The sequence below is a fragment of the Schistocerca piceifrons genome, chromosome 2 (genome assembly GCF_021461385.2).
Source record: "Schistocerca piceifrons isolate TAMUIC-IGC-003096 chromosome 2, iqSchPice1.1, whole genome shotgun sequence".
Lineage (NCBI taxonomy): Eukaryota > Metazoa > Arthropoda > Insecta > Orthoptera > Acrididae > Schistocerca > Schistocerca piceifrons.
In genome coordinates this window covers 809,002,041-809,014,592 of record NC_060139.1, presented here as the reverse complement: position 1 = coordinate 809,014,592, position 12,552 = coordinate 809,002,041, and the positions used below count along the sequence as shown (strand labels likewise).

Sequence of the window (12,552 nt, the reverse complement as noted above, 5' to 3'; positions counted from 1 at the left end):
ATCTTTTTCTAAGTATCCTAAAGATTTACTCTAAAACAGAATATGACTTTCACATGATGTCCGTAACAGACGATTTTTAATAAAATTAAATAATTTGCGAAATAGTTAATTTTAAAATGTCAGTCATGTGATCGTGGAAAAATACGTTGGGCCTGTATGTGCTTATCTATAAACAGCAGGATGTTTGCGCATTTGCTTAGTTCTTCAGAAGATGTCTAATTTATATCAGTCAGCACAATGAATGTCTACCCTAGAGTGAAAGCTGTATGTTATCTCTCAAAATTAACCTGTAAATTGTTGTAAATCACTGCTATCGGACCAATCAGCACAACACATCTTAAGACGTTATTAATAAATTACCTGATAATATGAGACCATCGACTCCATAGGAACGTTATTCATCTGTCGAAGGGACCATAACAGGAAGATCCCGTCTTTCCTCTTACAAAATAACAGAGGTGTTATGAAAACTGAAAGTGGTGGTAAGGCTGGGGAGTGGGGGGTGAGAAAAGATAGGACAGATGATGATACCAGCTGCATCGAGACTTTAAGCGGAATCGGAGGCGACAGTGAAAATGTGTGCCGGACCGTGGCTCGAACCCAGGACTTCCGGCTTGCCAGGTAGTTGCATCAACCACTGCGCCATCCGGTCACAGTGATTGTCACAAATGCACGGAGTGTCTCGGCACGCCGACACACGTTCTCACCTATTGCCACCTGTATGTAGTCCCCGTCCCACGACCTTCATGCTCGCTAATGTTAGATAGCCGCCGGAAATAGAACAGTATTGTACACCTTCACTGAATGTTGTCGATACTTTCTCCATCGAGGCGAATCAGTAATAAGAACGTGTCGTATCAGTTCTTTCAGACATGCCGAACACGAATTTTCACTCGTCACCACCGTTTCTGCATGAAGTCCCGACGCAGCTGAAGTTACCAGTTCGTTCCTTGTCCTTTCCTTTCTCTCCCGCCCCCCGAAAGAACAGGTACCACACATTCATACAATATAACAGACGTAACTCATGTCCAGTTGCTAGGACATATACTTTTCAAGATATATTTCAGTTTCACCAATTACTCCAAACGCCCTTTCCATTTTTTGTGTATTGCTCTCACATTCCGATTAATTGCTATGAATTTCCATTTACTATGCTAGTACCTAGTAACGGCCAATAGTATGAACAACAGTCAAACGGAAGGAAAAATAATGAATTTATGACATAAATGTATTTACAGTAGACCTACTATTTTGTAAGTAATAGTGTCACTCCACACCGAGTGAAAGTGCATTGACCGAGAGCTTTCGTAGAAGTTACTACTATGAATATATCGACAATGAAAATTATTAAATATCTACTTTCTTCTCTTCAGTCTCAAACTCATTTTGTTTTACATATTACAAATTTTTCGATTTTATTAATGTGTATATTGCAGAATTTTTCGATTTTATTAGTGTGTATATTGCAAAATTTAGGTGTTAATAGGTATCTAGGAGAAGGTAATTAAGTTATTTATTAAATGAAATATTTATCACAAAATTTTATGAAAATAGCAGTCCACATATTTATTTCTGTAGAGCTTTCTTCTTTTCTTCTTCGGCTGTTTTTCTTACTGTCTCAAAGAACTGTTCTATGTGCTCTCTGTACATGGGAGAAGACTCTTCAAGACGAGAAATCCACTGGGTGATGTTAGGGTGCTTAGCAGCATCAATAGCAAATTCTGTATTGTACTGAAACATAACACAAATGGATTTTTGACCAACACATGGTAATTTCATACACTGACTACCAAAAATCAATAACAAAATATTCAAATAACGTTGTAATTAAGCGATTTATTCACAAACAAAACTTATATTTTAAGTTGTAATTGATATTGGTATTAAAGAACAAGTGGTAGCTTACTGTACTGAAGAGGTAAATTATCAGTGTACTGGAGGTTTTATGACTTACTACAACTATAATTACTGCGAAAGTTACTTCAAACTTACTTAATTGTTATAAAATGTTAAACATTCATCTACATTTCTTGTCTTCTGATGAAGCTGTGACTTCGTTATAACTTCATTTAGGAATTAAAAGCAACACGAGGAAAGGCTGTAAATTATTACACAGCTCAGAAAAGTTCATTGAGAGAGGGCATGATTGGGAATCTTTGTGGTTTGTGGGATTTAATCAAAAACACTAAATGATTTGACACATATCTGAAGGAAGTAACCATTCTTATAGAAACAGAAAACAGTTGATGTTATATTCTATTGTCTCTGTACTGAAGAGAAATTCAATTTTACTAAAAACTTTCTGTGAACCTGTTTAACAAAATAACTGGTGTTTCTCTGCTGTAAGTGACACTATTATTCTTGTAGCAGAAATATAATGATTGCTTAAAAGTTGATAGTCTGTCGTTTAGGTTGTTAAACAGTTCTTTGACCTTCTTAAAAGTGATGGATGCTCTTCGGGGTAATACAGAGTTTTTACCAACAATCATTCGTTACACATGAATGGCCACCATGCTCTGTAAGATATAGATATTAGCATAATCTGGAAGAAAGCTGTAGATGTTCCAGAAAATCACAGGTGTTGCTTGCCAACGAGCGCACATCCCATCCGCTATTGCAACACAAGCATTTCAACCGTAACACTTAAACCCCGCAGGCGTCACTGCTGTTACAATACCGTGTTCACAATGGTTAATGCACTCAGTTCATCACCATAATTTAATTCAAAATTCGCAAGAAATCACTTTGATCTCTTGTTAATAGCACGCTATTAGTAACTTTACCCACTTTTAATCAGAAACTGCGAAGGGCATTCGATAAGTAATGCAATGATGTGTTCTCGAGCGAAGCCGAATATTCGAGCATCAGCCCCTATAGATTGAAGAAGTTCCGTTAGGTGACAGTGGTATACGTAGCCTTCAAAATGATGTCTGTAGCGGAGGTGCATTCCAAGCAGAGAGCGGTCATTGACTTTCTTTTGGCAGAAAACCAGAGCATCGCAGATATTCAATGGCGCTTGCAGAATGTTTACGGATACCTGGGAGTGAACAAAAGCACGGTAAGTCGTTGGACGTTGCCTCTGTCATCAACACAACAATGTCGCACAGACCTGACGGATCTACCGAGCGCCGACTGACCACACACAGCTGTCACTCCTGCTGTTCTGGAATTTGCGGACACTCTCATTCGAGGTGATCGACGGATCATAAACATCTCGCTGCACAGCTGGACGTCTTTGATGGTAGTGCCTGGTGAGTTCCTTGTTGGCTAGCAGAAGACCATATGGACCAACGACGGATCATCTATGCGGAATTAATTGCGCCTTAGGAGGCTGATCGTGACAATTTTTTGTCCAACATCGTCACTAGTGAAGTTAAAATCTTCTGGGTTGTTAGGTCACGTCATGTTTCTTCTAAAATGTTCGACGTTTCGACTCCTCTGCTGGGATCTTCCTCAGGATCTTTTGGTGTAAACAACGCGCTGCAAGTCACCTCTGCGGACAATAATATTTTGGGTAAACATTCCTCCTCTCCTGCTCTGTCCGTTTCGAATCTAGCCACTGATGACGACCAACCAATAGCGGTAGCAGGCATTCCAACCAATAACCCTTCTCCAGCATAAGTGTGGAATACTGCCTTTCTGTCCAATGACGATGACCGCCAATGGTATCCACAGAAGATGAGCTACAAACACCCCTTCTTCTACATTAGCCTATGACTATAGCCCACCGATGGTGGCCATATGAATTTTAACCAATACTATCTCTACTCCAGCACGAACGCCAGAAAACTCCCCCTTTATAAGTGGACGCGACACTCGTCTCTGACAGTGTTCTAGCAGTAGTGGACACCAAAAGATCCTGAGGAAGATCCCAGCAGAGGGGTCGAAACATCGATCATATTAGAAGTAACATGACGCGGCCTAATAACCCAGAAGATTTTAACTTCAGTGACAACGGCCACGAAAGCCCGCAGACTTACATATCGTCTCTAGTGATGAAGCATGGATTCAGCACCTCGAACCAGAAGCAAAACGCAATCCATAGAGTGGCGCCACACCATATGCCCTCCAAAGAAAAAGTTCAAAGCCGCATTCTCAACAGGTGGAGTCATGACGAAGGTCTTCTGGGACTCTGAAGGAGTTATTCCGTTTTTAATGTTCTCCTTCATGGTGCAACCATCAACTCTGAAGTGTACTGTGGCACCCTCAAGAAACTGAAGAAAGGACTTCGGCGTTTTCGTCGCCACAAAAGTTCAAATGAACTTCACCTTCTCCATGACAATACAAGGCTTCACACAGGTCTACGCACCCTAGAATAGTTCTAAAAACTTCATGTAATTGTTCTTCCTCATCAGCCCTATAGCCCAAATCTCGCACCTTCCGACTTTCATGTGTTAGGCCCAATGACGAATGCATTCTGCAGGCAGCAGTAGGTCGATAATCACCGCCCATAGTGAACAATGCGTTGCCCGACGACTCTTTGCTGGATCACTAAAAGAACTTGGTCTCAGTAGATATACGCTTATTGGGTAGAGTTCCTAGTTTGAGCTCCAGTCCACAATCTGCCATAAATATTATACGGAAAAACCAATGTCATCTTGAACAGAGGTCGTGCTTCACCACAGTGATATTCCGCTTCGCTACCCCAAAGCAGCTCTGTCTAAAAGTCACGCTGTGTCGACGTTCCGTTAAGAAGACTACTTCACTCTGTGCACTGTTCAGATTCTAGGCACTGCTTGTTTGTTTCTTATTTTTTAGTTCTTTTTGTAACAGAGACTTTCAGTTAGTTTAAAAACTGGGGCTTTCTAATTCCATGATTTGCCTGTGAATAACAACAGCTGAAAGCTGCCTTCTTCTTCAGCAAGTTAACCGAATCCCTATCGGTGTTCAGAACTGGAGCGGAAAAGGTCGCTTCGGGCACGGTAAATGCATTTATAAAATTCGGAAATAAACTGCTTAACGAAGGGTAACGCACTTTTAGATCAACCATTTAGAAGGGCACAATATGTAAGCAGTAGTGTTAAAATGACGAGCGGTCACTTTGCACTGATGGTCCCTCACATGCTATATAGAGGCAAACTGAAAGAACTATTGATATTGTGGTGTCACCGCCAGACACCACACTGTAGCCTTTAAATCGGCCGCGGTCCGCTAGTATACGTCGGACCCGTGTGTCGCCACTATCAGTGATTGCAGACCGAGCGCCGCCACACCGCAGGTCTAGTCTAGAGAGACTCCCTAGCACTCGCCCCAGTTGTACAGCCGACTCTGCTAGCGATGGTTCATTGTCTACATACGCTCTCATTTGCAGAGACGACAGTTTAGCATAGCCTTCAGCTACGTCATTTGCTACGACCTAGAAAGGCGCCGTATTCAGTTACTAAGAATTTATTCTGAACAGATAATATTGTGAATAATCCACCGTCAAGAGCGACGTTCACCATTAATGGCTTAAAGTTAAGTATCAAACTAATTACGTCCGCTTTCTGAATTCTCATTCCTTGTCATGTTCCAGACCTCACGTCAGTATAGTTCTTCCCTCCTCACGCTGGCCTGCGTGAGCTAAAACGCGTGCATTTCGGCCTCCATTCGTAACACGGTATTGGTTCTTCTGCCATCACAACAGATATCTTTTTAATGTTAGTAATTCATGAAAATCTTGGGACAAAAACTAATTCCAATCGACAGCCAATTTCAGATGGGATTTAAAAGCCATCCCGGTTGCTGCTGTGAAGCTTCATCTATGAGGTAAGTGTAGTACTATGTAATAATTTGGAATGAAGACGTACTGCCAAACAGGAGTCTGGACTGGCATAATCAGTAGCGAACTTGCTATCAAACTTGTTTCGGAAAAGTGGAACAGAACTTGTTCCACTACACTCCATACGAAGCAATAAGATGCCAGCCCGAGAGTGAACAGGTCTGGATGTGTATAGTCGATAATCGTTAATTAATTCGGAGAAGAATGATAAAACGTTGGCGCAGTTGCGTAAAAATAATGGATTCAGTGCTGTTTACTATATGCACTTTGAAACTTCCTGGCAGATTGTATGCCGGACCGAGATTCGAACACGGGACATAGCAGGAGAGCTTCTGTGAAGTTGGGGAAGTAGGAGACGAAGTACTGGCAGAAGAAAAGCTGTGAGGACGGGTTGTGAGTTGTGTTTGAGAAGCTCTGATGATGCTGGCACGGTAGCTCAGCGTATTCGGTGAGAGGTTTAGCTTCCCTCTGTTACAAAAAACTGAGTTAATGGATGAACGATGAACTTGAACAAGCATCCTGGGACGTCCGCCACGAACAAATTCAACGACCACTAACGAACAAACGAGATTTTAAAAAAAGGTGGTAGATCGCTTGCCCACCAAAAGCAATTGGTCCCGAGTTCAAGTCTCGGTCTGGTATATAGTTTTAAACTGCCAAAAAGTTTCATATCAGCGCACACTCCGATTCACAGTGAAAATTTCATTCTGGATTTATGCACTTAAGTTTACATAAGACTTCGGACATGAAGGACATAGTCAATTTCGTAAGAGGCCTACATAAGATCAAATAGTACGTCAGAAAGCACGTATCTGACCGAAGGCAGAATCAAGAAGTGTAATATACAGTTTTAAAACAAATTGGTACATATCGAAAATATTATAATCTGGTAATAGTATTAAATTTTAGTAACTAACAGAATTTTAGTAATTAACCGATAGAGGATGATGGCAATGCACTACAGGCAATTTCCATGAATATGTATTTTTGAATTGAAGGTTCTCCAGATGAGCATCTAGGTATCCAGCACATCACAATCTATTATCTTTAGGTAAAGCAGCAGAGACTAATTGAATCAGTACCCATTCCTGTCGAGTAGTCTTCCATTATCTAAAGTAAAATAGCAACTACTGATTGAGGCTGGTAGGATAGTTTTTGCATATATTCGCAGCTTGTCATTTCATTGGCATAGTCGATACAGAAATTTAATTATTCCATCACTGTTGTTAGTCGTGGTCAGGCCGTCATCATGAATCAACTCATCGTATAACTGTCATTGCTACTGTCCCAGCGCATTTTTAGTACTGATGACTTAAAAAAAATGTTTCTGTAAAGGAGAACTTTGCTAGTGACAGTGGTGTTTCAAATCAATATTAACAACGACACATTACTAGAAATATTCTCAGGGATCGGAAAGACATTTAACCAAATATATTAGAGTCTTTTGTACAGCCTGCCTTTTCCTCCAATGCTGAGTTCTTCATGTTTAGGCAATTATCTGTCTGTGTTATCGGGCTCCTCCGCTTCCGCTAGCGAGCGAGTGATAATCGTAAACGAGGGCACAGCCGGCTTCCTTGGCCGGCCGCTATCGCCTTTTCACTGCCAGAGAGCGAGAAAGTGCGGGGGACACGTCCCACATGTTTTTGCCGTCTCAGGGGTGGGAGAATTTTTGACGATTAGTGAAATATTCAGCAGAGGGCGCCTGAGGGGCCATTCTCCATTCTCTGACTCTCTCACTCCGACTGGCCGTGGGATTGCCCTGTCGCGTTCGTCGGTTGACAGGCAGCGCTACGTTCGTCGGTTCACACGTACAAACGTCCCTCGCCCCGTCACTGCTCCAACGTGATACGCACATGTGTCGAATGGGTCTTCGTGTCTGTCTCCACAACACGTCATAGGCATTCACACGTAAGTTTCGCTTCGGAGCACACAAACGTCACCTGCGAATTAGTCATACAGTAAGCAAGGCAGCACAGTATTCGTTTGAAGGACTACGAGATATGGTTTTCGTTTATGGACTAGCCAACGGTAATGCGCATAAAGCTCGACGGTTGTATGATGAACGGTATCCAGCAAGACGCTATCAACACTCGCAAGGGTTTATAGCAATTCACTGGCGACTTGGCGAAACAGGCTAGTTAGCAGGATATCATGGTGATGCTGGAAGACCTCGAACACGAGGGGATGCTGCATTTGAAGAACCTGTTCTTGAGCGCTTCGAGGAAGCACCTACGACAAGTACTCGAGCGGTTGGGCACGACAGAGGGGTCACTTATCAGTTAGTCTGGAAGGTTTTTGAGTGATGACGGCCATAATGTATTTAGTTTCCACCCTGCCCAAGACCTAAATCCTGTGGCGGACTATGAACACAGGCTAGGGTTTTGCCGGTGGTTTCTGCGACGTGTTGCACGAGATCCCGACTTCTCCGCCATTGTATTGTTTACCAATAAGTGCATCTTAAATCGCGATGGCCTTTACAACAATCAAAATGTTCATTAGTAGTAAGGGGAAATCCCTATGTCACGTACGTCCACGGACACCAAGAACCACTTGGGCAGGCATTATGGGTAACCATCTGAATGCGCTGGACCGTCTGCCTCCCCGACTTACCAGGGCAAATTACCACTTTTTGCAACGAACTCTACCCGGCCTGCTGGAAGATGTTCCCCTGGGCACATGACTACGCATGTGGTTGCATCATCATGGAGCGCCCGCACCTAACAGTCGTGCTGTGCGCGGATATTTAAATGAACTCTTCGACGGCCGGGTAATTGGCAGAGGTGCTCGTAGGACATGGCCCCCTTGATCACAAGACCTTACGGCACCGGACTTTCTCCTGTGGGGATTCTTCTAGGTTCTAGTTCACCCACCAGGACGCGAACCACCTAGAAACGAAAAGGAATTAATGGATCGCATTCAACATACCGCCAATCACATCAGGGCAATGCCAGGAATCTTTGAAAGAGTTCGGAAAAACACCGTTCGACGTTACCAGGCTTGTGTCGCGTCAGAGGGTCGTCAGATCGAGCACCTGCTTTAAGTAAACAATGTCCTAGCTACAAAAAGGGCCCTTTTCAGGGCCGACACAATTTGTAAAAGACTTTCTGTACACGAACTAACAGCTTAATAATGCAAGGATGACTCCCTGATAAACTCCATACATAGTATGGTTGTATTTGTTGCAGTGTGCCAATTGTTTAACATGGGATACTGACGTATTTATTAAAATATCACCCTGTGCTAATTGTTTAATGTAGGATATCAATCGGCTTGTTAAAGTGACACACTGTGGTAACTGTTAAACATTGATAGTCCCGTATTTACATGCATCTTTGGCTGACGATCTTGAAATGTGTGACAGAATCAGTCAAAAAATGTAATAAAATTGTTAATAGCAATGTAAAGCGGTAATACATTGGAGTGCTTACAGAAAATGCCATGACGTCGTTAAACATAGTAATTCAGCCAATAGGACACTCTACCACTTTGAAATTCCTGCTGTTTTGTAGTCACACGCAAGTCAGAGTGTCTTTCGTTATAAATAATGTAATATTTACCACCATTTTTCTGTCACACAGTTTGCGTAGAGGAATGGGTAGAGAGAGATGGATGGACTAGTACTTACGCTCGAATGTGACAGTCATGCTATTCTTTTATTCTGCGCAAGAGGCAGTGACTCTGATGTTCTCAATATGGCACACAGTCCCTGAATGACGAAACTCACACAACTGGAATATTAATGAAAGGAGGGGAGGGGGACACGTTTTAAGTCATCTTGTTGTGAGAGAGCCGGCCGTTGTGGCCGAGCGGTTCTAGGTGCTACAGTCTGGGACCGCGCGACTCCTACGGTCGCAGATTCGAATTCTGTCTCGGGCATGGATGTGTGTGATGTCCTTAGGTTAGTTAGGTTAAAGTAGTTCTAAGTTCTATGGGACAGATGACCTCAGAAGTTAAGTCCCAAAGTGCTCAGAGCCATTTGAACCATTTGTTGTGAGAGAAAGGGTAGTGGAAGAGAAGGAGGGTGCCCTTGATTTAGGATCTAGAACCCGCACAGTGACCTTCATTTCCCAGCAATTTTTATGACACACAATTTCCGTATAGGCGCGGGTAGACGTCGTACGTATCACGTTACTTAGTGACCTTGAATATGCCACTTGGTATTAATTGCCCGATGGGTATGGGTGGTGACCCGTCATGCGAGGCCTGTCTGCACCAGTACCGGCCCGACAGTCTACTTATGTTGAACTTCTACTGGACGTACCAGTTTACAGGGACGTATTACACAGCATTTCATCTCTTCGGAAGCCATCGGGATTTTCTGGTAGAACTCTTACTTTTCTTCATACATAAAACCCGAGAAGTGATAAATATGATAAATGTGCATGGCATTTTGTGTCTCCCAAAAGAGCGATCTCATCCAAATGTTCTGTTAAGGAGGCCTTTCAATATCTCTCAGCCATGGACGGGACTATCATCATTTTGGTACCGAACACGGTTCTTTATGTACAATGAGCTGCTTGTGGAAGCCTATATGTTAGGATCTGTAGATATTTGTGTCTGATTAAAATGGGTTAATAAAACAGAAAACTGTGATGGAGTTCTGAGAAAAATCAACAACAACTATCTTTTCAAATCAACGGGTGATGCCACAAGTTGACACGAAAAGGTAATTGTTTGTCGACTTCTCTCAGCCAGTGTAAGGTTTCAACAGAACAGTAGATTATACACTGATGTAACAACAGTAATGGGATAGCACGTACAGGTGGCGTCAGTATCGCAAACGCTAGGTATAAAACTCCAGTACTCTGGCGGAGCTGTCAACTGTACTCAGGTACATCATGGAGTGCTAATACATGCACTGTGCGCTCAAGCGCGCTTTCTCTCTAATATTACACTGCTGAATACGCATGTTCGGTATGGTACAAGGCCAGTCACGCCAGGAAAGTAGATTTGACTCTAAATGAGTCTTGCCGGATTATCACGGGTTGCTCAAGACGTACTCCGTGGAAAAACTCCATTGCCTCGCTGGCATAGCTCCTCCTGTAATAAGACGTGGGGTGGCTGCGAGATATGAGAAAAGTAAGGCCACAACGAAGGAAGCCCGTCCCCTATATGGTCGTCAGCCCGCACATCCTAGGCTGAAATCAGGAAAGAGCGTCTTGCCAACAGATGAGGCTGTCGTCGAGAATCCACATGCCGCAAGGATCTCACGATCGCGGGAGAAATGTCAGTATTTGGGAGAGTGGATACCTCCAAAGAAAGAACTTCCCCTTGGATATTCTGAGAAGTGGTCAATATGGAGGTCTCTCAATAGACTGCGATCAAACACAACGAGATGCAAGACCAATCTGCGGACTTGGGGTTTCTCTGTGGACTCGGTTCTTTGCCAGTGTGACGTTGAGCAGACTAACAGCCATTTCCTTCAGTGTTCCTCATCACCAACCACCTGCACAGTGCAAGACTTTATGAGAGCTACACCAAATGCACTTTCAGTGTCCAATTTTTGGTCTTCTTTTGTGCAAAATTATGTCAACACTTTTTTATCTGTAATTTTGACACGATAAATAAATAAACAATATGGTGATTCATGTGAAAAGTTTTCCGAAATGATTATGGCCGCACGATGGAAGTAAAAGACTTCGAACGTGGAATGATAGTTGAAGGTAGACGCATGGAACATTCCATATCGGATGTCCGAAGGGAATTCAGTATTCCGAGATGCACAGAGTAAAGTGTGTGCCGAGAATACCAAATTTCTGGCATTACCTCTCACCACGCACAACGCACCGGCCAACAGCCTTCAATTCATGATAGAGAGCAACGGCACTTTCGTGGAGTTGGTAGTACTCATAGACAAGTAACACTACGCGAATTAACCGCATAAATCAATGTGGGGCGTACAATGAAAATATCCGCCAGAACAGTGCGGCGAAATCCGGCGTTAATGGGCTATGGCAGCAGACCACTGACGCTAGCGCCTTTGCTAACAGCACGACATCGCGTTCAGCGCCTCTTCTGGCTTGTGCCCATATCGGTTGGGCCGTAGAAAACTGGAAAACTGTGGCCTGATCAGATGAACCGCGATTTCATTTGGTAAGAGCTGATGGTTAAGGTTCGAGCGCGGCGTAGGTCCCTCGAAACCATGGACCCAAGTTGTCAACAAGGCACTGTGAAAGCTGGTTGTGGCTCCATAATGGTGTTAGCTATGTTTACGTGGAATGGACGTGGTCGTCTAGTCCAACTGAACCGACTGGAAATCGTTATATTGTACTACTTGGAGGCCAGACAATGATTTGATTTTTATGGATGACAACACGCCACGTTACCAGGCCGCAGTTGTTCGCGATTGGTTTGGAGAACATTCTGGACACTACAAGCGTATGTGATCTGGCTACCCTGATCACCTGACATGAGTCCGATCGAACATTTACGGGACATAATCCAGATCAGTTCGTGCGGCAAATCCTGCATTGGCAACAAATCCGCTATTATGGACGACTTTAGCGGCACAATATTTCTGCAGAGAACTTCCAGCGACTTGTTGAGTCCATGTCAAGTCTGGTTTCTGCACTACACCGTGCAAGAGAAGGTACGACGCGGTAGTGTGAATTATCCCATGAATTTTGTCACCTCAGTGTGTTGTGAACTTTTTTTACCCAAAGTTTGTAAACGATGCTTCATCTGTAAGTAAAATGTTGCATACAAACGCCGCATCGCTTTGGAGTTATCGTAGGTGTCACTCTTTTATTGACTTTGAAAGTCACAGCGTTGAAACAGCAGACGGAGCGGAA

At 43.2% G+C, this 12,552-nt stretch overlaps 1 protein-coding gene across 2 annotated transcripts in view; it reads right to left on the bottom strand.

Annotated features, from left to right (window-relative positions):
- Positions 1-1,491: 1,491 nt before the first annotated feature.
- LOC124777457 (glutathione S-transferase D7-like) overlaps positions 1,492-12,552 on the bottom strand; it is a 71,975-nt gene continuing 60,914 nt past the window's right edge. For both annotated transcript variants that reach the window (XM_047252876.1, XM_047252875.1), the window contains exon 6: positions 1,492-1,731. In XM_047252876.1, coding sequence (XP_047108832.1) covers positions 1,567-1,731 — 165 coding nt within the window. In that variant the 3' untranslated portion in view covers positions 1,492-1,566. The remainder of the gene's footprint in view (positions 1,732-12,552) is intronic.